The 26,461-nt window shown below is 36.6% G+C and overlaps 1 protein-coding gene across 1 annotated transcript in view; it reads left to right on the top strand.

Annotated features, from left to right (window-relative positions):
- Megf9 (multiple EGF like domains 9) overlaps positions 1-26,461 on the top strand; it is a 112,766-nt gene that overhangs the window by 50,606 nt on the left and 35,699 nt on the right. The window contains exon 2 of the mRNA XM_075944814.1: positions 1,337-1,538. Within this exon, the coding sequence (XP_075800929.1) occupies positions 1,337-1,538 (202 nt within the window). The remainder of the gene's footprint in view (positions 1-1,336; positions 1,539-26,461) is intronic.

Here is a 26,461-nt window from a genome sequence, read left to right as displayed (position 1 = left end):
CTGATTCCTTTCCCTAATCTTGGGACTAAAGATGTTAGATCTCTCCATTAGATTTTATAGTTCGCCATTCATGCTTGAAATATACAAAAAAAATTATCCACTAGTATATTCATTACCTTTACAGATTCAAAGGAAATGGGAAGAAATGAACTGATATCAAAGTATAGGAAGAGAAAAAGCATGAGGGGTGGTTGGCCTAATGGGGATTTTATGTGGAATCCTTTGTTTTTACCTGTATGGATATGCTATTTTTTAAAACTTATTTCTCTTTCTACAATACAACCTTATAAACACCCTTACTATGTAAGACTCTGGATTTACTGCTATCTAGTAATTTTTTAAATGATAAATAATAATGTTAATTAAGATTAGTTAACTAATGTTAAGTTAAAGTTTTGTCATTACAATGGCATTTTTATAGTGCCTTAATTATTCACAAATATAATTTTTCTCTCACCCAGTTTATCCCTATTTGTGAATGAAAGAAACTGGTCTATAGAATATACACAACATTTTATTTTTTTCCTAAAATTGATTTAAAGGGCATCTTTTACAAAAACAAACTTGCAAAGTCCTTTGTTAATACTGTATTAAGCTCTGTTAAAAAAATACTTTGCCTTTGCTAAAATGAGCAGAAATACTAGCAAAAACTTGCAAACAAATATTTGCATTAGAAGGCTAAAACTAGGGACTTCTAAGTCATTTACATCCAAAAAACTGTTTGAAATATACCTAAGAAAATGTTTATTTTCTAATAATTTAACTTAGAAAAGATATTTGATTTGTGATTGATTTCTCATCAGGGTGAACTTGTACTTCCTTCTCTGGGCTTATTGTTCACTTCCCTTACCACTGAGTTTTAATCCTCCATTTCTTCCTAGTTAGAACATTGAATTTCTGATTCCAGCTGTGACACAGTTTTATGTGACCTTGTATAGCTTACTGGAGTTAGTCACCAGAGCCTTATGTCTTTGCTGCTCACAGGAGAGTTATTTATGATTTAACATGTTGTCATTTCCAGCATGTACTCTGAGAGTCATGTAAATAAGCCTGCTTTGAAAGGCTTTAGTTCAGAAGCACACATGCGCAAACACACACACACAGGTTTAGGGTAAGGAAGTAGACAATGAAGACTACTGTAAAGCAAATTGAGAATGTCAGTTTTATAATTATGAACTATACACATGTTTTGTAATCTGTATACATTGCTCAATTTAAATAAACTGAATAATATGGGAAGTCAAAACTAGACTTGATTTTATTTGGCCTTACAAATTTGTCACAATTGTTTATTAACAAAAATGAAGGTTTAATAATGGCTCCCTTCTCTTTTCAGAGTATATGTGTAACTGTTCTGAGGTTGGAAGCTTGGATGTGAAGCACTGCAACCAGACATCAGGGCAGTGTGAGTGTCGTCCAGGTTACCAGGGACTTCACTGTGAAACCTGCAAAGAGGGCTTTTTCCTGAATCACACTGTTGGTCTCTGCCTGCCGTGTCACTGCAGTCCACATGGATCTCTTAGCATTCTCTGCAACAGGTAAGCAGCAGAGGGTGGAGGTGAAATTCATTGTATTTTAGTAAGGAAAAAATGTACTGGGGAGCTAGGAGGAATCAGAGGAAAAGAGCAGGGGATAGGAATGGCTAAGATTACCTATGTGTGTGTGTGTGTGCACATGTGTGTGCACATGTGTGTGTACATGCACACACACAAACACACACATATAGATATAAAAGAATAAAACACAAAGGTTTTCACTGTGGAGAATCAGTCATTTAATTAATGGGGAAAGTCACTATGTCATAGATTTATAAAATTTCATATACACTAATTCTATCACTTTGTATATTATATTTCATATCATAATTAAAACATTCTTTTTCTGCTTTAGTTGATTAAGAGGACTTTGGCTTTGTAATGGTTTTTCTAAGTTTCCTGGAAAAAAATCAACGAAGGATTCTGTTTACTGGAGGGAGTTCCTTTCAGGCATTTTTAGTGGAATATTCTTGTTGTAGTTATTAAATGTGGCTGTATATTAAGGTAACGTATTCTTGATTTACTTTTTCTGTTATCAAAAGTCTCAAATTTGTGTGCACTATTTATTGTTGATGTTTTTGTTTTCTTATTGTGGGGAGGGGTGCCATTGCACTTGTGTGGAAGTCAGATCTCTATTTGTATAGGTCCTAGAAATTGAACTCAAGACATTAGGCTTAGTGGAAAACACCTCTACCCACTAGGCCATCTCAGCAATCATACATCTATTTTTTTAATGAGTGGATAATAAACTTCATTCTTGTGGGGGAGATGGGTGTGGGAGAGATACTAAATTAAATTATTTTCTATGAGGAGGTGACTTAATCTTATGGTCCATGTTCTTTGACATTTGCTTTGTACTACATGAAAGTTTTGTGTTTTGTGTTTTGTGAACCTCAAGCTAAGAAGCTGAAGAGCCAGTGTTTCACAGTGACAAGAGCATAAACTTTAGAGTTAATGTAATCTGAATATGGACCCAGTATCTGGAGCCATTTCTGAACTGCACTGTGCTGTGGCAGTTCCACTTATTTCAGTGACTCGGCTTCTTCTCAAGGCTGCTATAAAGTGAAATGAGTTTGTGCATATAAATTGTTTAGCACATATAAATCAAGAAATTTATACTTCATTTCAAAGGAATATTGTTGAATTAATTGAGGATTTTTTAAAATAATACTTTAATTGAATCTTTGAGAATTTCATATTTGCATACAATATATATTATTATATTTATACCATACTCCTTATGATGAATTTTAAAAGAATTTTATAGCTCCATGATTTAAAATATGCTTTAGAGCTTACCAATGTATATTTTAGGTGCTTTATAAACCATTGTGTTATTATATAATGTGCTTGTATTAAAATATAGAAATAAATTTGACTGAAAACTTTATATTTTGAAATGCAACAATAATGAATGTTTATGTTATGTTATGTTATGTTAATGTTCTCTTAATCCTTATAGTAACTTTTTATATGTAGGTTAGTAGGTCATAAAGATATTAAATGACAGAATAAGAATTCCAAATTAGACCTTTTAAGTCCAAGTCCTGGCTTTACCACCATGCCTCATGCCACCTATAATGAAAAGATTGATACTCTGGTTTTTGAGATTGAGGCTATAGTACTTTTTAAAAAGACAAACAAACAAACAAAAACAACAAACATCTGTGTAGCCCTGGATGACTTGGAACTCTTAAACCAGGCTCTTCTCAAACTAATGGAGATATGGCTGCCTCTGCTGCCTCTGTTTCTGTCACTCTGCTTCTGCTTCTCAAGTGTTGGGATTAAAATTATGCACCACTATGCCTGCACATTTAAAAATTTCTTACTATACCCCCAAATCCATGCCCACACAAGCCATAATTTAGAAACTCCTCACTTAGTTTTATTGTGGTACTGGTGACTGAACCCAGGATCTTGTGCATGCTAAACAGGCACTCTACCACAAAGTGATAGTCTCAGGCCAACACACCTACCATTTTAAAAGACAGGATGCTAAAAAGCTGATAATTTGCTGACTAGCTTAATATCTTAAGATATATGTACTTTCTGAACCTCAGTGTTTTAATTTATAAAATATGATTAATATATTTAGCATGAAGGATGTCTATGAGAATTAAATTTTGTGTGGTATGTATATATTTACATTGTGAGCTGTATTTAGGTTTGGCTCAATAATTCAATAACTCTTAGAATTGAATCTGATTTGTTTGTTTTCGTTTTATTTTATTTTTGGGGGTATAAATTCTTTTTTAAATTTTTTTTATGTATTTATTTATTTATTAAAGATTTCTGCCTTCTCCCCACCACCGCCTCCCATTTCCCTCCCCCTCCCCCATCAAGTCCCCCTCCCTCATCAGCCCAAAGAGCAATCAGGGTTCCCTGCCCTGTGGGAAATCCAAGGACCACCCACCTCCATCCAGGTCTAGTAAGGTGAGCATCCAAACTGCCTAGGCTCCCAGAAAGCCAGTAAGTGCAGTAGGATCAAAAACCCATTGCCATTGTTCTTGAGTTCTCAGTAGTCCTCACTGACCGCTATGTTCAGCGAGTCCGGTTTTATCTCATGATTTTTCAGACCCGGGCCAGCAACTGAGAAATAGAATTAGTGTCTCACAAAGGAGAAGGATTAAGTCAGCAGGCTTGGATATGAGTACAATATGGAGCCATTTGTTAGTAAGTTATAGGAGAAATGAATGATTCATTATAAAAGAAAAAACTGCTTTTTTCTATTTGTATTGTTTAGCACATACAAATCAATTATAGCATGGAAAACTAACATTCTATATTTTAGGAAAAGAATATCTAAAAATAATTGAATATATGGTAAACAATTTTCTGTGCCCTTCACAATTAAACCTCATGTCAAGCATATGAAGTAGACACTAGCATTGCCATTCTTATTACATTGCGGCTTTGAACATTTGCCTAGGTAGTAGCTAGCAAGATAGAGAGTAGTTTCTAAAATACCTGCTTTCTAGAACTAGAGTACATACTCCTGTCTACTATCATGATACAACCTTTCTCAGAACCAAGAGAGTAAGCATTATCGTTTTGAGCTCTGATTCTTGACTACTAATGTTCAGAGTACTTGAATTGTTAAGGAATTTCCTCCAGTGGTCTTCTGGTAATTAGATCGTGACCCTGGTAAGGTAATTCATGTTAAATCATAACTAATCCCAGTGTAGATTTAGAAGATAAAGATCAATCCTGTAAATAAGTAACTTCTGTGATGCTTGTGTTGCTTTCTCATTACACTAGCACTTTGGAGTGAAAATATACATTTGTTCTTATCAGGAAACATATACTCTGTAAAGACTAAGGACATAGGCTATTAACTAGAAAGTAACACAAAAGAGTGTCTGTTATCTGCTGGCCTAGTCTGTCACCTGGGTACCCTGTTCCTTTAAGAGAACCAAGAGAGGCCTTATCATACAACAAAAGTATATGCTCTACAATGTTCATAGCAGCATTGTTTGTGATAGCCAGAACCTGGAAACAACCTAGATGCCCTTCAATGGAAGAATGGATGAAGAAAGTATGGAATTTATACATATTAGAGTACTACTCAGCAATAAAAAACAAGGACTTCATGAATTTTGCATACAAATGGATGGAAATAGAAAACACTATCCTGAGTGAGGTAAGCCAGACCCAAAAAGAGGAACATGGGATGTACTCACTCATATTTGGTTTCTAGCCATAAACCAAGGACATTGAGCTTATAATTAGTGATCCTAGAGAAGCTAAATAAGGAGAACCCAAAGAAAAACATATAGGCATCCTCCTGAATATTAACCTTCAGCAAGCGATGAAAGGAGACAGAGACAGAGACCCAAATTGGAGCACAGGACTGAAATCTCAAGGTCCAAATCAGGAGCAGAAGGAGAGAGAGCACGAGCATGGAACTCAGGACCGCGAGGGGTGCACCCACACACTGAGACAATGGGGATGTTCTATTGGGAACTCACCAAGGCCAGCTGGCCTCGGTCTGGAAAAGCCTGGGATAAAACCGGACTCTCTGAACATAGCGGACAATGAGGACTACTGAGAACTCAAGAACAATGGCAATGGGTTTCTGATCCTACTGCACGCACTGGCTTTGTGGGAGCCTAGGCAGTTTGGATGCTCAACTTACTAGACCTGGATGGAGGTGGGGGTTCCTTGGACTTCCCACAGGACAGGGAACCCTGATTGCTTTTCGGGCTGGGGGGAGACTTAATTGGGGGAGGGGGAGGGAAATGGGAGGCGGTGGCGGGGAAGAGACAGAAATCTTTAATAAATAAATAAATTTAAAAAAAAAAAAGAGAAAAACCCCGCCCACTCCCAAACCGCCCTTCCACTGAGGCAAAGGGACTCTTCCTCTCTTACCCTCTCCCTTCCCCACCTTTCCTTTCCCCACTTACCCCTCCATAATCCACTAGATAAACTCTATACCCAAACTCTCTGCATGACTTATCTGTCTGTCTCTCACCCGCCCCGCTGTGGTTTCCCACTTGATGTTAAGGCCTCACCTCATCAGTCCCACCATATGTTTATAAATAACAGTGTCTGAATGCAAGCCTTTTATCTACCAAAGGAACTGAGATGCGCCTTTTGGGGTTCTGATTTAAGGAAGTAGAGCGATAAGACCTTATTGTGGGGAGGTGACACAGGATTCTAGAGAATTTCCTAAAATAATACAAGAAGATGAGAAATCGCGTCCCTTAATGCCTGCCTAAAATCTTTTGACTTGATCTCTCTATTCTCATTAATAATGAATAGAAGTTCTGACCTGACACTTTCACACATTGAAGGTCTATGGAATAAACAACTGACTTTTTAAAAATTCATTTTGCCACTCTTTCTGTCCACATGTTCAATGGGAGTTGCTTCAGTGAGGGTAGATTTTGCTTGTAGGAGGCAGATGTGGGTTGAGCAGTGTCTTTGTGTGCAAACACAGAGTCCTCTATGTACTGACAGAAGGTCACCCCCTCATGTCAGTATTGGTGTTCCAGTCTGTTTAATTGGAAAAAGTTGGCCTGTAGCATCTGAACTTTTTTATTTTTGATTTGGATCACATTCCTGGTGTTTTCCTGGTCACATTTTAATCTTCAATAAATAAAGATACAATAATTTTTAATTTTGTTATTTATTTTACATACCAACCACAGTTCCCCCTCCCTCCCCTCCTCTGGCTCACCCTACTTTACCACACTCTAACCCCATCCACTCTCCAGAAAGGGTAAGACCTCTCATGGGGAGTCATTGAAGCCTGGCACATTAAGCTGAAGCAGAGTCAAGCCCCTCCCACCTATATCAAGGCTGAGCAAGGCATTCCAACATAGGGAATGGGCCTCAAAAAGCCAACTCATGCACCAGGAATAGATCCTGGTCCCACTGCTAGGGGCCCCACAAACAGACGAAGCCACATAAATGTCATCCACATACAGAGGGCCTAGTTCAGTCCCATGCAGACTCCCCAGCTGTTGGTCCAGAGTTCATGAGGGTCCCAGAAGCTCAGGTCAGCTGGCTCTGTGGGTTTCCCCAAAGCGGTAATATTTGATTTAAAAAAAAAGCATTCTGCTAGTAATGTCCTAAATCTTTTCATATATAGCTCTTAAGATATTTTCAGATCTGACTTTGTATGTAAGTAATTAAATGTATCTGCAATTTTTAAATATTCATAATATTAGGATACATGATTTGGTATTTTAGGTTACCTTAACATGGTAAGTTTTATGATGATCTAATATTCTTCCCCTTAAAATCCATGTTTGCTGCTATATAGTATATCTTGAAATACTTATTACTTTGCTTTTTCAGTTATTGGAAGGTGCTGCAGATGAGAAGGCAAATGTTAATTATGTCATAAACAAACACCAAAATTAATTTCAAATAGAAAGATTCCAGAACTCCTCCAAGGGTTATGTCCATAGAGGGCACAGAAAATAAGTTTTTGTGTGTAGTATTTGGGGGGAAACAGCTGGTACAAAATCACTGCTTTATTGTGAAGTTCTAGAAATTTTGAAAAGAAAACTTTTGATCACTGAAAGCAACAATATGGAAAGCTTTGTCATTTCATCTACCCATTGTTTCATGTAATACAGACAATTGCATTGCCAGCCATGGCAAAAGATATTATCCCTATTCTCAAGAAATTCACACGTTATTAGAAGGGTAGCTGTGAAAACCAAATGTTAGAACTTGCAGAGTATGTGAGTTAATTCAGGAAGTTCTTAGGAGAAAATTCGTATTTAAACTGAAATTTGATAAGTAATTAGAAATTTATATGAAAAGAAAGGATCACTATTTCTTGAAGGCAAAGATTGGTCATAGAGAGGAAGGTTTAAAAGAGAATAGGAAGTAGGACTCTTGTCGTTTATTTTCTGTTGTATCTCTAAAGTTTGACTGTAGTAGACACCCAATAAGCATTTGATAAGTGAAAAGAATAGATTAATGAAGAATTAATAGAGCAAGACCATGAAGGAACTAGTGTGTCCTCACATTCAGTAAATATGGTTGAATAGGAAGTGATAAGAGATTCATTTTTTAGAAAAATCATCTGCCATCCATCTTCCATCTTGTGAATGGAAAGAGTCTAATCAGGCAAGGAAACACATAAGAAAGTCTTCTCTGGAAGAACAGTACATGCTCTTTCTGTTAAACAGAAAGCTTGATAACAATTTAAGCAAGAGAAGAGAAGCCCATATCTACAGCACAGAGAAGGGAACTAATTTTAGGGTTAAATGGTTACTTTAAATGTATGAAGTTAATGGGAAATGACCTACATGTCTCTTTCTCACTTGGACATAGTAGTAAAAGTATGCACCTTGCCAGAACAAAAGAAAGAAAGAAAGAAAGAAAGAAAGAAAGAAAGAAAGAAAGAAAGAAAGAAAGAAAGAAAGAAAGATAGATGACAAGCTTAAGGCAAGTTGAAAGAAGACAGTGATGCTGTTTTGCTTTAATCATGTAGATATTGAAATGACTGAAAATTCATATAGAGATATCTAGTTGACATTTTCTTATATGTTTTCTGACAAACTAAAGAAATATTCTAAGTTATTATTTCTTAAAGGTTTATTTTAAAGTATATGTTTATGCATGTGTGTGTTCATGTGAGTACAGGTGCCTGTGGAATTCAGAAAAACGTATTGGTACCTCTAGAGCTGAACTAACAAGTGGCTGTGAGCCACGTAATATGGATGCTAAGAACTGAATCCAGGTTTGTAAATGCAGTATATACATAAGATACTATACTTTGTGCTGTTTTGTAGAAAAAATAAAACAGCACTTCAAACTTTATCCTATATACCAATTATTATTCCTACAAGTCACAAACCTCAAGTTTAAAGTATTTTTTATCCTTCAATATACTTTTTCTTAAAAGATAATCATAGTGGTAAAAAGAAGTATATAACTCAGTCTGTATATTTGATCTTGGCTTGTTTGTTTCAATAAGCATTTATACATTGTCAGATAGTTTATGTTTTAGGAGACGTGACACATAGGTTTGTGGGAAAACAAGTTAGGCTAAAGTGTGACCTCAGTGGTCAGAGAGGGTCTTGTTCAGAAACGGGCACTGAGAACACTGAGGTGTTTATGGAAACAATGCATATCTAATGTGGTCTGGAAAGAGTGGTCTGTCTTATATCTAAAGACTCCATTTCATGGCAGGCACAATTTGCCCTCCTAGTCATCTAATTATTAACTAGATAGCAGCTGTAGGCAAATGAATGGAAGAAAGAAAAAAAAACATCATTCCAGCCACTAGTGACCTTTGAGACAAGGTGTCACAGTGAATTGATACTGCTGTTGAACAAACATGTTACTGTGGCTAAATCTTATCATAGACTCCTCTTGTTTAAATCAGTTTTAGAGAAGTTTGGAATTTTGAAAGTAGTATTTTAATGCTTTATTATTGGTAACATTAAACAATCTTTTATTTTGCTTCTAATAGTCTAGTCTACTTCATCTACATGCTAATGGTAAAATCAAGTTCATATAAATGTTGTAGTTAGTATCAAGGTATTATTTGCTTAAGGTAAAAACTGACTCATATCACAAAATATGAATATGAACTATTTAAAGTGATCAAGAAGCTGAGAGACATCAGTTATACATGAAAACCAGAGTTCATTCATTGACACAGTAGCATTTAACCTGTTTATGAAGAAAGGAAACAATTTAGATATACAGAGTTTACAAAAAAAGAGGACTTTTTAGAATAGAAAATGAGAGTTAATGACTCAGTGATACACTCAACATAGATGTCAAATATAAAAAAGAGCAGGGATAAGAGATGAATCTTATAAGTTCTTCTGGGGTCAGGTCACAAAAGGCCATATAAATAGAAATTTACTCACTAAATATTTTTTAAAGATTTATTATTATTGTTAATTATATGTATGTGTATCTGTATGGGGTTTGGGCAGATGAGTACAATTCCATAGAGGTCAGAAGTGGGAATTAGATTCCCTGGAGTTGAAGTTATAGGTGGTTGTGAGTTGGCTAACATGGATACTGGGAACTGAAAATGAATCCTCTGGAAAAACAGTACACGCTCTTAACTGCTGGGCCTTATCACCAACTCCCTAGCAAGCTATCCTCAACAGCAGGAGTAAGATCAGCACTGTATTGTAGCAATATCCAATGGGGTTATGTGTAATGGTGAGTGCTTAAATGCAGAGTGAAAATTAACAAGGATCGAAATAAGTGTAACACAACAAGAATAAGAGAATGGTAAGAAAATTAAGAGTAGTTTGAAGGATAAAGTGTTGTAACAGCCGTGTTCCTGTGCATAATCTCTAGGAATTAATGCTTGGATTAATGCAAACAAATGTAAGGGTAGTTTGTGTTCATAAACTGAATTAGTAGACGTGTGCAGCAGTGCCAGCTTCCTTCTCAGGTCTATACCCTCTCGATGTGCTTTCTGTTCTATTGTTGTAGGCTGCAGGGGTTGAATTGCTGTACCCACTATCCCTCAGGAAATTTTAATCTCCCCAAGTCTTGCTGTTGAGTATCAAACAGTGCCTCTATTCCCATGTTCTTTATGTGCTGCTAAATATAAATCCAAGGATCTTTAAAGAGTTTTAAGAGCTGTTATTTTTTGTAGGGAGGCCTTTGGTGTACAAACGTAAATCAACAACTTATATGGTTGACAGTTTTTCACAAAGTTTGAATGAAATTATTCTTCTAATTACTTAATTTCTACTTAATTACTTTGGCCCTCATATGTAGTAGCAAAAAGTGCAGTGCTTTCCTTTTAAGGTCACCCATTCTCCAACAGTTAATTACTCATTCTTCAGCAACTCTGGGGGCAGTCAGTCCCCCTATGACACTAAGTATAAAGGGAATGATTCTGATCAGTTCACTGATGTTTTTTGCTGATATATGGAATTACTGATGACAGCTTGGTCCCTGAAAAACTGGATGCCTGATACACGCTCACTATTTTGATGGTATTTTACCAGTCTGGATCCTTACAGGTAGCGGTGATCTTTTTGTTTTAAGGGAGGATGAATTTAATCCTTTAATGCCAAGTTCTTGAAAGTATGCTCTTAACTGGGCTTCCTAAGTTACAGATCTTAACAATTAGTGTACACAGACTGCCATATCCTCTTGTGTTCTTGCCAGGGCCAAGAATATCTTTTAGAATTTCTACTAATAAATCTGAAATTCTCCCCCTTCCTGTCATAGACATTCAAAATGAAAAGGGCTTTGTTAAATCCTTCTCTCCAGATAATGGGACTTGTTCAACCCACATTTACATAACTGAGGGAAACCCAAGTAAGTTAAAGGATTCAGTTTAGGAGGATCAGCCTCAATGTTATTTTCGACCTCTGTTCAAATGACAAAGCAACCATAAGTTTCTCCTGCTTAAGAAAAAAGAAACCACAGAAGTAATCTCTAGGTAAATATCTTCATCATAGGTAATTTCATTACACTTTGAAAGTTTTAGAACCTTACTTCGCTGCTCCGTCCCTCCCCCAACCTGATCCCTCGTGTTCCCATTCGCCCCTCTCCCAGTTTACATATGAGATCTCTTCTATTTCATCCTTCCCAGGAAAATCTATATGTTCCACTTAGGGTCTTCCTTGTTACCTAGCCTCTCTGGAGATGTGGCTTGTAGCCTAGTTATCCTTTACTTTATAACTAACAGCTATTCATGAGTGAGTACATGCCATGTTTGTCTTTCTCAGTCTGATTACCCCACTCAGGATGATTCTTTTTCTAGTTCTATCTAGTTGCATGCAAATTTTATGATGTCATTTTTTGTAGCTGAGTAGTAGTCCATTGTGTAAATGCATCACATATTCTTCATCCATTTTTTTGGTTGAGGGGCTTCTAGTTTGTTTCTGAGTAACAGGGAGGGGAACATTTTGGGGGTTAGGGAGAAACCTGGTACCAGGGAGACTCCAAGGAATCCACAAAGATAACCCCAGCTAAGACTCTTAGCAATAGTAGAGAGGGTGCCTGAAATGACCTTCTCTTGTAATCAGATTGGTGACTACCCTAATTGTCATCAGATAACCTTCATCCAGTAACTGATGGAAACAAATGCAAAGATCCACCAGTCAAGCACTGGGCCAAGCTCTGGGAATCCTGTTGAAGAGAAGGAGGAAGGATTGTACAAGCCAGATAAATCAATTTCATCACAAGGAAACCCAAAGAAACAACTAACCTGGGTTTTTATGAGCTTACAGATTCTGGACCGACAGCTAAGGAGCCTGCATGAGGTGAACCTAGGCCATGCATGAGGTGAACATATGTGTGACAGTTGTGTAGAGTGGTCTATTTGTGGGACTCCTAGCAGTGGGAACATGTCCTGTCCCTAAGGCTTGAGCTGACTTTTGGGAACCTATTCCCCTTACTAGGTTGCCTCACCCAGGCTTAATACAAAAGAAAGAGTTTAATCCTATGTCAGCTTGATAGGCTTGCTTTATTGACACTCAAGGGAGGAGGCCTGTCTCTTTCTAAACAGAAGCAGAGGAGAAGTGGATGGGGGGAAAGAAGTGGGGAGGGAACTGGAGGAGAGGAGGGAGGAGAAACTTCAGTCAGAATGTAAAAAATATGAAAATTTTAACTAATAAAAAGAGAAAAAAGCTTTAAAGCCTTATAAACATATAATGAGTCTATAGTCTAACTTCCTTCTAAGATGAAAATAGCATATAATTAGAAAACGCTACTGACATGTTACTACATGCTATATATCCTTTCTCTAAAATGCTTGGAACCAGAAGTGTTTTACATTTTAGATATTTTTATTAACTTTACTAGTAGTTTAAGCAACCATAATCCAGAAGTCAAAAGTCTGGTGTAGAATTTCCAACAAAAATTATTTCAAAGTTTCAAGGTCATAATTGACAAGGAAGGACATTGAAGTTACAAAATTGTAGAGACTCCTTTGAGATGTGACTAGTAAATGATGGATGATAGCCTAAGAACCTGCAACAGAAAGACATAATTGGAAAGTTTAGAAAAATCCAAGTAAAGTCTGTAGTTATTAGCAGTCATATTAGGATTCTCTAGCAAAACAGAACTTATAGAATATATATATTATTAGATATCATAGAGAGAGAGATAACATGGGTATAATATTCTATAAGACAAGATGTATAGAGATATATGGGTGTACTATATATAATACAGGAGTATTATATCTGTATGTTTAGAATATAGAATATTTATTTATTTATTTATTTATTTAAAGGGATTTATTAGAATGGCTTACAGACTGTGGTCCAGCTAGTCCAACAATGACTGTCTACTTACTAATGGAGGGTCCAAGATTCCAGTAGTTTTTCAGTCCACTAGGCTGAATGTTTCAGCTGGTCTTCAGTGTATATCAGAATCCTGAAGGAGTAGTGTGCTGGCTAGTATTATGTCAACTTTGACAGAAGCCAGAGTCATTGGAGAAGAGGGAACCTCAACTGAGAAAATACCTCCTTAAGATCAGGTTATAGGTAAACCTGTAGGCCATTTTTTAATTAGTGATTGGTGTAGGAGGGCGCTTGTGAGTTGGGGCCACTCCTGGGCAGGTAGTCTTGGGTTCTTTAAGAAAGCAGACTGAGCAGGCCAGGTAGAGCAAGCCAATAAACAGCACTCTTCCATTGACTCTGTATCCGCTCTTGCCTCCAGGGTCCTGCCTATTTGAGTCCCTGTCCTGACTTTCTTCAGCGATGAACAGTGATATGGAAGTGTAAATCAAATTAAACCCTTTTCTCCTTAAGTTGCTTTGGTCATGGTGTATTTTTCAAAGCAGTAATAACCTTAACTAAGAGAAAAATAGGCTCCAATGGCAGTGAGGGAATGGATTTGCTAATGAGAGTGAGGGCAAGTAGGTAAAGAGTGTTTTCTTCTTTTATGTCCTTTATATAGGCTGCCAGCAGAAGGTGTGGCCCAGATTAAAGATAGATCTTCCCACCTCAAAAGATCTAAATTAAAAGTGAGTCTTTCTACTCCAAATGATGTAATTAAGAAAAAAAAAACCCTCATAGGTGTACCCAGCTGCTTGGATTTTAGTTAATTCAAGATATGTTCAAGTTGATAACCATCACATCAGTGTATGTTAACTTCTCAGTCTATAAATGTTTAGTGGTTATATATAATATTTAACTAAACATTAGGGGAAGTTGGGTGTTTAGTTAGGGTTTCTGTTGCTATAAAGAGACACCATGACCATGGCAACTCTTATAAAGGAATACATTTAATAGAGTAGCTTATAATTTCAGAAGATTAGTCTATTATCATCATGTTGGGACATGAATGTGAGCAGGCAGACATGGTGCTGGAGAAGGAGCTGAGAGTTCTACATCTTGATACACAGGCAATAGGAAGTAAACTGAGACACTGGGCATAGTTTGACCATAGGAGACCTCAAAGCCCACCCCCACAGTGACAGACTCCCTCAAAGAGACCATATACTTTTTTAAAAAGCCACATCTTCTAATAGTGCCACTCCCTGTGAACTTACATGGGCCAGTTGCATTCAAACTGCCACATTGGGAAAAAGACATGTGTTACTGGGTCCTAACATCTCCCTCAGGGGAGAGGGTGAGAAGGCACAGAGTCAACAGGAAAGATTCAGAGAGTCAGGCAAGTGCCAAAGCAGACTCATTTATTCAGCAACGTGGAGAGCCTTATTTTTTTTTAGAGTCTAATAAAACAATTTAATAAAACAAGGCATAATGTTTAAGGCAAAATTCATGAAGAAGGTATATAAAGTTAATATAAGATATTTTTCATAACCTTTGGGGGAAGAGACACAAGAATTTAAATAGTTTAAACATTCTTTTTAGAATATTAGACATTATAAGGTAACATAAATTTGATACAACAGGACTATATCTTTTCCAGGAGACAAACTCCATTATTAGTTCACATTTCTGAGTTACATTTTAATTATGTATATACTTATATAGCTATTTCTAATATATAAGACTTTAGGTACTGAAAATTAAAGATGTCAGAGCATATATAATAATTTGACCAAAATAAAAGTAACACCTTTTCAGCATCTTGTTGGCATTTGAAGCCCCCAACTTTACAGAAAGCTCAGGCTGATTATGTAGACAGTCTTTCCCATTGTGTTCTTCTCTAAGAAACACCAAGTAGACTCAGAATGCAACAGACCTCAACACAAGTCTGCACATGACTGTTAGAAAGTGACCACTGGAGTCAACACTGTTTCTCAGGAACACCAGTACTAACCATGTGAACTGTGAGAACTATCCCTAGACACAACTATCCCTAGACACAAAACCAACCAACTTATTTATAATTCCAGTAACAGCAGTACCAACCTCATCCTAATTTCTTCTTCCAGCTGGAGTTTTGAATAATATACAATTTTATTCAATTTGTTCATGGCAAAAGAATAAAGTATGTTCTAGTAAATACAGACAGTTTTATTCATGTAAATAACCTTCACCAAGCTACTAGATTTAATACACGCATAATACACACATGAGACTGAATATTCTATCAATTATTGAGGCTGACTAATGCTAAGAGAAAATCTAGCAGCACCTGTCAAGACCACCTCCTAAGTGTTCAGCTGTGAGCTAGTGGAATGCTTAATTTAATCCTTAGTAAATAGAGATCAAGAAAATGTAAAAGAACAGTGGCACTTATACATATTAAACTACCCTCTTTCAACCTATAGAAAAACTAGCGATATAACATACTAATCCTCAGTGACAATATTTTCCTAAGATGCTATAAATATAACAGCAGAACTTCTGTTGTCTTTTGAGGTAGCATATACATTTAAATAAAATACTATATAAAAGATAAACTTCTCTTCTGAGGGCATAGTGGTGGTAGTGGTGCTTGATGCTTGCTTCCAGTGGGCTCTGATCTCCTTGCACAGTATGATTAGGATTCCCTCTCCAGAATTCCCTCCCATACCAACAGCGGGCCCTGTTGTAGTAAAGGAAATCTCTCAGGATCAGTGTTTCTCCAAGTCAATGCAGAAGACCACAAGACCATCACTTGTATACCCTACTCCCAGCACCCAGGCTGTGTTCAGATTCATTGACATTGCATAGTCGCATGATCAGGATTCTGGCACAGCCTGTTGCTAGACCCTCAGGCCTACTCCAGGTTGGCTCAACTCTAGGCCTTGTCTTCCTTCAGCATGTGAGAACTCTGTATACTTTAAAGACTCTCTTTTAATCTCATATTTTATGATTAAAAGTCAATAGAATCATTATTGGAAGCAGTCAAAAAAGGTAATGTGGATAGCATTGTTGTCTTGACATGAGAAGAGAGTTAGTCCTAGTGATACTTCTTAGGCTAAAGGAATAAATATGGTTCATTGTATTTGCACATTTAGATATATAACATTGTTGTAAGAACACACAATTAAACTCAAAGCTAATTTAATAACCTTTCTTAAAGAAGACTTTCTAGAACTATGCTAGTAGACTTAGTTTGAAATAGAAGGAATTCTATTCCTACAGAGAAGACATTATCTTCCCTCGTGTCTTAAATCAACATGACTTTTTCCATTTTCCATCTCTGATTTTTTTTCCATCATCCCACTCCCCCAAAAAAAGAAAGTGTCATAGTAGGCAAAGCTACTGGAATGTGGAGCTTTTTTTTTCCTACCAGAATGTAATTTCCACTCAAAATGCCTAAATTTTTTAACCCAGGAAAAGGATTTGGTTATGACATTTCTCCAGACTTCCTAAAAGAAAGGCTTAAGTCCATCAGCAGTATTATTGTGGCCTTCAAAATGTAAGGTTGGTTTAAAAAAATCTTTTGTCATTAGTCTCTGATATGATACAATGCACTTTGACAATTATTTACTGAATTACATTTTTTACTCATATATAAAAACAAAAGTTATAAAGTACATCTGTACATTGTTCTATTTGCATTGAAAATATATCTATCTCTTCAAACATGTATCCTTTCTTTATGATAAAAAATTTAAGTCATTCCCTCCATTTGTGACAGTGGAAAAAATAAAGTTTTTCTTAGGTCCTTTTGAAATGCACAGCACATATTTGACATCAGTAGTCCCCTTAAAGTGCAGAGGCACACCAGAACTCTTAGTCCCCTTCCCCTCACTCATACATCTTTCTTTCTCATTTCCTAGTTCTACTCTTCCAGGGCTCTGGTAACTACCATTCTATTTTCAACTTCAATGAGATCAACTTTCTATTTTACATGTGAATGAGGTCATGTAGTATTATCTTTCTCTGTGTGGCTTATTTCATTTAACATAATGATCTCCTATATTATCACAAATGACAGAGTTTCATAATTTCTATGTCTGAATAGGGTTCTATTGTGCATACTTCTTTATCCATTCTTCAAGTGATGGACAGTAGGGTGTATTGTATTTCTAGATTCTTGTGAATAGTGCTCCAATAAACATGAGAGTAAAGATTCCTCTTTAGCATGATGATTAAATTTTTCTTGGTTATATAACCAGTAGTGGGATTGCTGGATCATATAGTTGCTCTTTTTTAATTGTTTTAAGGAACTTCTGTTCTCTTTTTTTCATCATAGCTAGCTGTAGTAGGATACATTGCCACCAATGATGCAGTGCTTCCCTTTTTTCTACTGAATTTGTCAAACTTCTACTTGTATTGGTAAATTCAGTATTTTTGTGAGAACGTTTATTTGATAATATTTGTGAAGCAATTTACAGTTCATAGTATTCTTCTAATTTGATTCAATAGCAACTTTGAGAATTAGATAAGTGTGATTATCCAGCAAATTACAGATAAAAAAATAACAATCAAAAGGTTATATAGGCCCAAGTTTGGTACCTTTTACTACCAGACTGAGTGGAGTCAATTTGATGGCTTCTACCATTGCATTTTCTTTCACTACTTTAAACTCCCATGAACTGTAGTGTCATACAGGAGGCAGTTCAGAAAGAGATCACAAGTTCTAGGGTAGCCTAGGCTAAATAGCAAACCCTAGTCTCAAGGAAGAACAACAAAGAAATAACAAGAACAAACCCTAAAGATTTCTATGGCATTCAGTGCTGTGTTAGTTTGAGGCTCTGTGTTCTAGATCAAGAGTTCTCAACTAAGAGGGAGACACAAAAAATATTTGAATAAGTACATTTTTCAGTAGATATGTTCCATAATATTGGATAGGTTCTCAAAGATATCACAAGAGTTAAATTTTATTATAATTACTACACTGAAAGGGCATAACCATAATTTCCATGTTGTCAAAAAACCTATAATAAAAAGAAAGCTTCTGGTGTCAATGACAAACCTTTTTCTCTTCTGTGTCTAATTTTCAACACATACCATGACAATATCATTTATTTTTACCTTTTTAATCTTGTAATAATCCCTTAAAGAGTTTAGAAAATGAATAGGATGTACAATACAACAGATGCTAAAGCTATTTTAAGGAAATATTTACAAGGAAATGTATTACTTTTCTTGACTGGCCTATTTGTTCAAAGAAGCAGCATAGTCCAGGAAAAGTATCAGGGGATATAAGGAGATTCGTGCTAATGAATGTGGTTAATCCTCTGTGTTTGATGCTTTACATGTACACACTCTCCAACTCCTGACAACTCAATCCTCATTCTCTCAGGGTAAGTTACTTAGCGACATGTAATAATTATTAAATAGCACAGTTTCTATTTGAACTGAGGGAAAATAAACCCGATAACTTGCACATGTTAGACAACTGCTTTTGAACTTTATAAATGGAATCTTAGAGTTAAAAAATAGTTGAACTCAGATCTGTTTGGCCCAAAGACTCTTCCCACTGTGCATTGAAATAGAACATGGCAAGATTATAAATGGCAGTGTGGGTATCTCATGGAAGTGCTAGTTGGTGTGTGTAAGCATGATTCATTGCTGTAGGGGTTGTTCGTTGAAGAGATAAATTTAGAAACCGCATTGGTCCACAATGACAATAAGTATTTTATAGAAGGAAACATGAAGTAGTGAGAGTACATATTGAGAATCATTGAAAGGAAAAGGAAAGAAGTAGGGCATATCAAACTGATCTGAAGAGTCAGAATATGTCTTGGGATTTTAATTACAGGTACTTTACTTTTGGAGATCTAAACACAAGTGTCATGGATTTATTCACTCGAGTGGGAATAAGGCAGACAGGGCAACTAGGACTAATAGCCAAACACTGCAAAGCTAGAGACAGTAATTGTAATTCCATTATTGAGAAGATTAGAGAAAGGTAAAAAGGTATTGGGGCTTAATGACATACCCCTGGGGTCATTTGCCTGAAGTAGGTTGGAATTCCTGTCAAGCTAATAGTATAATTCTGAGCCTAGAGATGGAAAGTTTACCAGGAAGGACTAGAACTGTAAACATGAAATATCTAGTGATTTTTTTCAAGTTAATTTCATACAGTTTCTCTAGTTATGGTCTCTGAAGCAATATGAGCATAGTCTGGGGATTAGTTGAAAATATAAATCCTAGGCTCAAACCAGACTCGTTGAACCAAAACCTCTGAGATAGGACTCAACAATGAAGTTACAATAAGTCCTCTGATAATTCTGGTGCATACTATACAATTCCAGAACCACTGATAATAGTGAACAATAAAAAAAATTGTTGCCAATACCCAGATAACATATATACATGAGCAAGAAACGCAAGTGAAAGAGGATGGTAGAGGAATCCTCTAGTCTTTGCTTATATAAAATAATGAAAAATGTTTGTCAGAGTCTTAATTGATTAAGCAAATTTATTAAGAGAGGTTTAGCTGAGGTAGGGGTGATTCATTTGGTAAAGTGCTTGCCAGACTGAGTTTGGATTTGCAGTACCAATTTAAAAAGTTGGACATTGTGGCACACACTTGTAATCCAAGCGCTTGGAGGACAGATACGGGAGGGTCACTGGAGCTTCCTGACCAGCTAGTTTTGTTGAATAACTGAGCTTCAGATAAAGTAAAAAAAAAAAAATAGGGGGCTGGAGAGATGGCTCAGCGGTTAAGAGCATTGTGTGCTCTTCTAAAGGACCCGAGTTTGATTCCCAGCAACCACATGGTGGCTCACAACCATCTGTAATGAGGTCTGGTGTCCTCTTCTAGCAGGCATATATGCAAACAGAATATTGTATCTATAATAAATACATAAATATTTAAAAAATACTTTCTCAAAAAAAAACACAGTGGGAAGAATAGATGAAGATACCCACCAATTCTTTAGACTGCTACCTGTACAGACACACACACACAAAAAAAAAAATTTATGTGTATATATAACATGTATGGCAAGGTTTAAGCAAAATAGTTTTTTCTTTGAGGTACTTTTTTTTCCCGGTAATCTTTTGTTTGTCTTGTTTTAAAGAACAAATCTAAGATCTCTGATGTGTTTATTGGCCCATCAGGACCTGCCATTAAGGTTTGTTCCGGTCACCTAGAATGTCATTTTATTCCCAGAATTTAAAGAGTGTACAAAATGTGACATAAAGGATCGGGACAAAGTGCACGGGAGATACTAAATGTACTAAGGCGCAAACAGATGTAATACAGTTAGAGATTATCATGAGTTAATGAAGAAATTTCATGAATTTTGGAGCCAAACGAAGTCTGTGTGACTGACTGCTGCTACATAACAAGCTGTGCATTGGAAATACAACAATGGATAAAGCACATAAAGAAAATATGATACATTTACACAATGGAGTGCTACACGGTGGTAAAAAAAATAATGGCATCTTTAAATTTGCAGGCACATGGATGGATCTAGAAAAAAACATATTAAATGAGGTAACACAGACCCAGAAAGACAAATATACTATGTACTCACTTATAAGTGGCTTCTAGACATAAAGCAAAGAAAAACCAAGCTACAGTCCATAACACCAGACAACATAGACAACAAAGAGGACCCTAAGAGAGATGTACATATATCCACATAGAAAGGAGAAAAAGACAAGATCTCCTGAGTAAATTGAGAGCATAGGAATCATGAGAGAGGATAGAAGGAAAGGGAGAGGGAGGGGAGCAGAGAAAGATGTATAGCTCAATAAATAAATAAATAAATAAATAATAAATTATGAAAAGGGGAAAAAAAACTCCTTGACTTCATAGAACTGATTTCCTAGAGGAAGAGAGAAAGTGAACAAGATAACAAGAAAATAAAATGTGTACTTATATAGAGTATTAAAAAAAACTTAGAATTTTTAGTGTGATTAGGTAAGTTCTTATAGAAAATAAAGCATTTGAATAAGAAACAGAATAAATTAGGGGCATGTCATCAGCCTCTGTTTTGGAAGAGTATTGCCAGTGTCTCTGATAAAGGAGTATGCTTTGCTATTTGGGCAATGCAGAGTCATTGTGGCTATAGTGGTGAAAAATTGGAAGTAGTCATTAGAGAAGCAGAATGCTCAAAAATTTCAGAGATATGCAGAATGCTGCTCTTTTGACAGCTATGTTTTCAAATGTTCCCATAACGACATTGGTGGGAAGTAAGATGACAGCAGTTCCAACACTGTCAATCTAGCTCAGAGACAGGCATAAAGATAAGACAGTGTGAACCCTAAGATAGCTCATATGCACAAAGACACAAACATGTGGCAGAAGAAGTTCTCAGGAGTAGAGGCGAAGGAGTTTACTTCCCAATAGATCTTACTAGAGTCTTGATTAACTGATACTATTATGAAGAAAGTGTGGTGGTACCCCTAATTTATAACATACACAAAGGAAGATTTCAGGCAGATTAAAGACTTAAATGTGAAAACAAACATAAAATTGTAGGAGACAGCACAGAGAGATGCTTTAACAGTAGTATAAAACTAATGGCAGCATATATAATTTTTAATGTGTCAGACATTGTTCTACATACATGCCTAACATGTTTACTAAATTAACCTTTATGGCACTTTTATGAGATGCTTTCTCCATTTATAGGTAGTAAAGGGGGTTAAGTAATTTATATAGAAATAAGGAAAGGGATTAAATGATTGACCCAGAACTAGAGAAATGGCTCAACAGTTAAGAGCACTTAGTCATTGTTCTATTGCTGTGAAGAGATACAATAACCACAACAACCCTTTTAATTGGGATTGCTTATAGTTCCAGAGGTTTAGTTCGTTGTCATCTCATGGTAGGAAGCATGGTGGCATGCAGGCAAACATTGTGCTCGAGAAGTAGCTCACAGTTCTACATCAAGATTCTTAGACAGCAGAAAGAGAGATAGTTGCTAGGAATTACTTGGGTTTTTGAAATTTCACACCCCACTCCCCCGCCCCCACCCCACCAGTGACACACTTGTTCCAACAAGGCCATACCTCCTAATCCTTTCAAATAGTATCACTCCCTGATAACCTAGCATTCAAATCTATGAGCCTATGGGCACCATACTCATTCAAACCACTATATCCAACTCCTTGGCCTTCTAGTCACATCATAACTTAAAATGTATTTAGTCTAACTTCAAAAGTCCCAATAGTCTATAAAGTCTCAATACTGTTTAAAAGTCCAAAGTCATGAGAATCAAGGAAATTTCTCTTAATTGTAACCCCCTGTCAAACCAAAATCAAAAAGTGAATCACATTCTTGGCACAAAATATACATTACATTCCAAAAGGGAGGAAAGCAAGCTTAGTGATGAAATATTAGATCAAAGCAAGTCCAAAAAACAGCAGGGCAAACTCCAAATTCTATATCTCCATAGCTAATGGCAAAATGGTTTTTCGTTCTGCAACTCCTTTCAGCTTTTTTGACTGTAACCGTTTCCCTCTTAGGCTGGTTCGACACCCAGTCTGCAGTTTTCTTTAGAAGATATTCCACAACCCTGACTTCTCCAACATCTTGGAGTTTCCAAGGAAATCCAGGCTTCACCTTTGCAGCTTCACAAACTGGCCTCTCTGGGCCTCCATGACAGACATGCTTGGTCTCAGAGGCTTTCCTTAGCTATGGAAGGAGATTCCACAATGTCTTTCCTTGACTCTAAAGCCAGAACCATGTGACCAAAGCTGCCAGGTTCTACTGCTTGCTGGGGCTAGAACTTGGCCCCCATGTTCAAATACACATTTAACAGCTTTTTGTTTCCAGTGGTTTCCTTCACTCCTCAAGTTTTTGTTTAGTTCCTTTTCACAAATTGGAAGCTTAGCTGGGAGGGATCTTGCCCTGAGGTCTCCACTCCCTTTATTTCCTTCAACATCAGGCTTTTCTTTAAATTTTTTATCTCCTTGAGTGCTGGACTTAACTCCATTGCTTATCTCCTCAAATGTACATTTTGCATTTTTTCTTGCTCCTTTTATTGTAGATATTTATAGGAGTGGCCACTAATAACCACTTGACACAATCAATACTAGGCTGTCTTGAAATCACTGTTAATGCTATTAATCCAAAACTCTTCCATTTAGCCTCAGGCAGATTTTTTTTTTTTTGAACAAGGGCAAAAGCAGCCACATTCTTTACCAAAATAATGGTTTCTAGGTCACTTAACTAATATTCTTCCTTTCTGAAACTGCTTGAACTGGACTCCCATCATTTAAATTGCTCTCAGCACTGTCTTCCATGCTCCCCCTAGTATGGTCCATTGAGCTTCAAAAAAAAAGAATGTTCAAATACTTTTCTAATTCAAAGTCCCAAAATCCACATGCTGCCAACCAAAAGTGTGATCAGGTCTGTTTTAGTCATCTGTTGCTGTAAAGAAAAACCATGATTACAGAAACTCCTATAAAGGAAAACATTTAATCGCAGCTTGCTTACAGTTTCAGAGGCTTAGTCCATTGTCAACATGGCTGGAAGTATGGGCTTGCACAGGCAGACATGGTGCTGGAGAAGTAACTGAAAGTTCTATAGCAGGATTCACAGGCAACAGGAAGAGAGACAGCTGCTGGTCCTGCTGTGAACTTTTGAAACTTCAAAACCCATCTCCCAGTGACACACTTGCCCTCCTAATTCTTTCAAATAGTATCACTCCCTGGTAACCACGCATGCAAATCTGTGAGCCTAAGGAACCATTCTCATTCAAAACACCACACTGTTTTTTCAGAGTAAAATTTAGATCCCAATATCCATGATAGAGATAGATGAATGTAATCCCAGCTCTTGAGGATCCCACACCATCTTCTAGCCTCTGTAGGCACCCATGTACATATGCATGTGTACATACAAATTAAACATAAAAACTTCAACAATATTTTTAGGTTTATTATATATATGAATATATACATACATGCATCCATGTTTGTATACCACATGTGTGCCTGATATCCATGGGATTCAAAATAGGATGTTAGATATGGAACTGGAGTTATGTATGGTTGTGATCCACCATGTAGATTCTGAGAATTGAATCCAGGTCCCCTGCAAAAGTGACAAGTGATCCTATCTGCTAAGCCACCTCTCCAGTCTCATAAAAAAAAATCTTAAAAGTATGATTTGCATAGAATCATATGACTAGTGAGAGAACGAAGGTTTGAATTCAGGCAGTCTAATTCCTGAGTTTGTGTTTTTGTGTTTATTTTTCACAGATACATAAAATATAAAAAGTTGTACATCAGTGTCATGTATACAACATGCATATGACTTTTTAGTGCATATACACTTTGTTTATTATTTAAATCTGGTTAAATATATCTGTCTCCTCAACTACTTTTCAATTTCTTTATGCTGAAAACTTTCAAAATGCTTTCATGTTTTTTTAGTTAAATTTTTATTTGCATGGGTGTTTCACTTGCAAGTATATCTGTGCATCTCTTGCATGAGGCCAGAAGTGGAAATATAGGGTCCCCTGGGCCTGGAGTTACAATTGTGACCCACCATGTGAGTGCTGGGAATAGAATTTGGGTCCCCTAGAGGATCAATCAGTGCTTGTTACTGCTGTGCCTCACCAGCCCTTTATTATTTTTTAAATGCATTAAACATTATTACTTTAGTGTGTATGCCCTTAATTTTGTTAAACTAATCTTCAAAATATAGAAAGGAAAATTCTGATCAATTTAACTACATTAAAAGTAAAAAAAAAAAAGTCGAGACTTCTGTTTAAGAAAAGATCTTATAAAGAAAACAAAGAGAAACCACATTTTGAGAAAGGACAGTTACAGCATTTGAAAGTGACAGGACTGCTTTCCCAGAAACATTTCTAGAGTTTCTAGAAATAAATGTGAAAGGCACTTGGGAGACCCTTTACTGAAGAGCAAACTCACATGACCTGCAGTTATGAAGACACACCTCATCACTTTAATAATCACAAGAATGCCAAGTGTTGCTGAAACACAGAGCACTTTGCTTCAGTTCAAAACCTGCACTGCCTGGTGAAGTCAGTTGACTAGTAATTTATTCCTTAGGGTGAATTGTACTCAGGAGCATAAGGGATATAGAACAGGTCTGCAGAGTGCTGATCACAACAGTTCAAAAGTTGAAAACAAACCAGGCATGATGACACACATCTTTGATTCCAACACTTAGCAGACAGAGGCAGGGGGATCTCTGTGAATTCAGGGCCAGCCTGATTTGCATAGCAAGTTCAAGGTCAGCCAGGGACACAGAATGAGACCCTGTCTCAAAGAAAGAAATCACTGTCCAAGTAATGAAGTAATTGAGCGGGCTGAGAATTCTTAGAGCTCTATTTCATCTCTTAAAAAAAAAATAAGTGACTGCTCTTCGGACTGGAGAGGGAGGGGGAGAGGAGTGAGGGAGGGGGAAGGGGAAGGGCAAAGGGAGGTGGGGAGGAGGCGGAAATTTTTAATAAAAAAATTGCTTCATACAAAAAAAAGTGAAGGGAATGAGAAATAACTTTCCTCTCAAAATTAAGCCAAGCTCCTGAGTTATAGCTCTGGGAATATATTTTTGCTGTTTTTTGTCTCTGTTTTGCTTTTGCATTTTCAAATAGACTTTTAAATTTGATGATGGTAAAGTTAGTTATTAGAAAATGTTTGTACTTAGACAGTATATTTTAATTAATAGGAATTTCTGTCTGAATTTGACTTTCCTCTAATATTCTGTGCTATTTGTTCTTAAAAATTACAAGGAATGTTTGGCATAATAGCCCAGTGTTTTCAACAATAAAGCTACCCTTTTTCCTCCAGAAAAGGAGCTTTGCTCATTGTATAATGATCTTTTCCATGACTAGAAAGATAGGGAACAGACAATCTTCAGCCAAAACGTCTAATTGTTGAGTGTTTCTGCTAATAACACAGGAAGCTATTTTATCATCCCCTTTACAAAACTATGGCTCAAAAATAAAATGAAGAATTGTCAGTAACTTTTATTTTATTTTCCTATGTAAAACCTTTTTTACTGGCTAAATTTTCTTACTACCGCCTAAGCCTTACTTTAATAGTTTGAGAGAAGTTGTAATCAACAGAGATTGGGGGGGGGGGAGTGTTGGTTTGTCTATTTGTTTGGTTTTGGTTTTTCATGATAGCTTTAGAACCTGTCCAAGAACTAGCTCTTGTTTCCCAGGCTGGCCTCAAACTCACAGACATCCTCCTACATCTGCCTCTTGAGTGCTGCAATTAAAGGCAAGTCCCACCACT

The sequence above is a fragment of the Microtus pennsylvanicus genome, chromosome 13, assembly GCF_037038515.1.
Source record: "Microtus pennsylvanicus isolate mMicPen1 chromosome 13, mMicPen1.hap1, whole genome shotgun sequence".
In the NCBI taxonomy this organism is placed as follows: domain Eukaryota; kingdom Metazoa; phylum Chordata; class Mammalia; order Rodentia; family Cricetidae; genus Microtus; species Microtus pennsylvanicus.
Note: the sequence above shows the minus strand (reverse complement) of the source record. Positions and strands in the feature narration are given on the sequence as shown.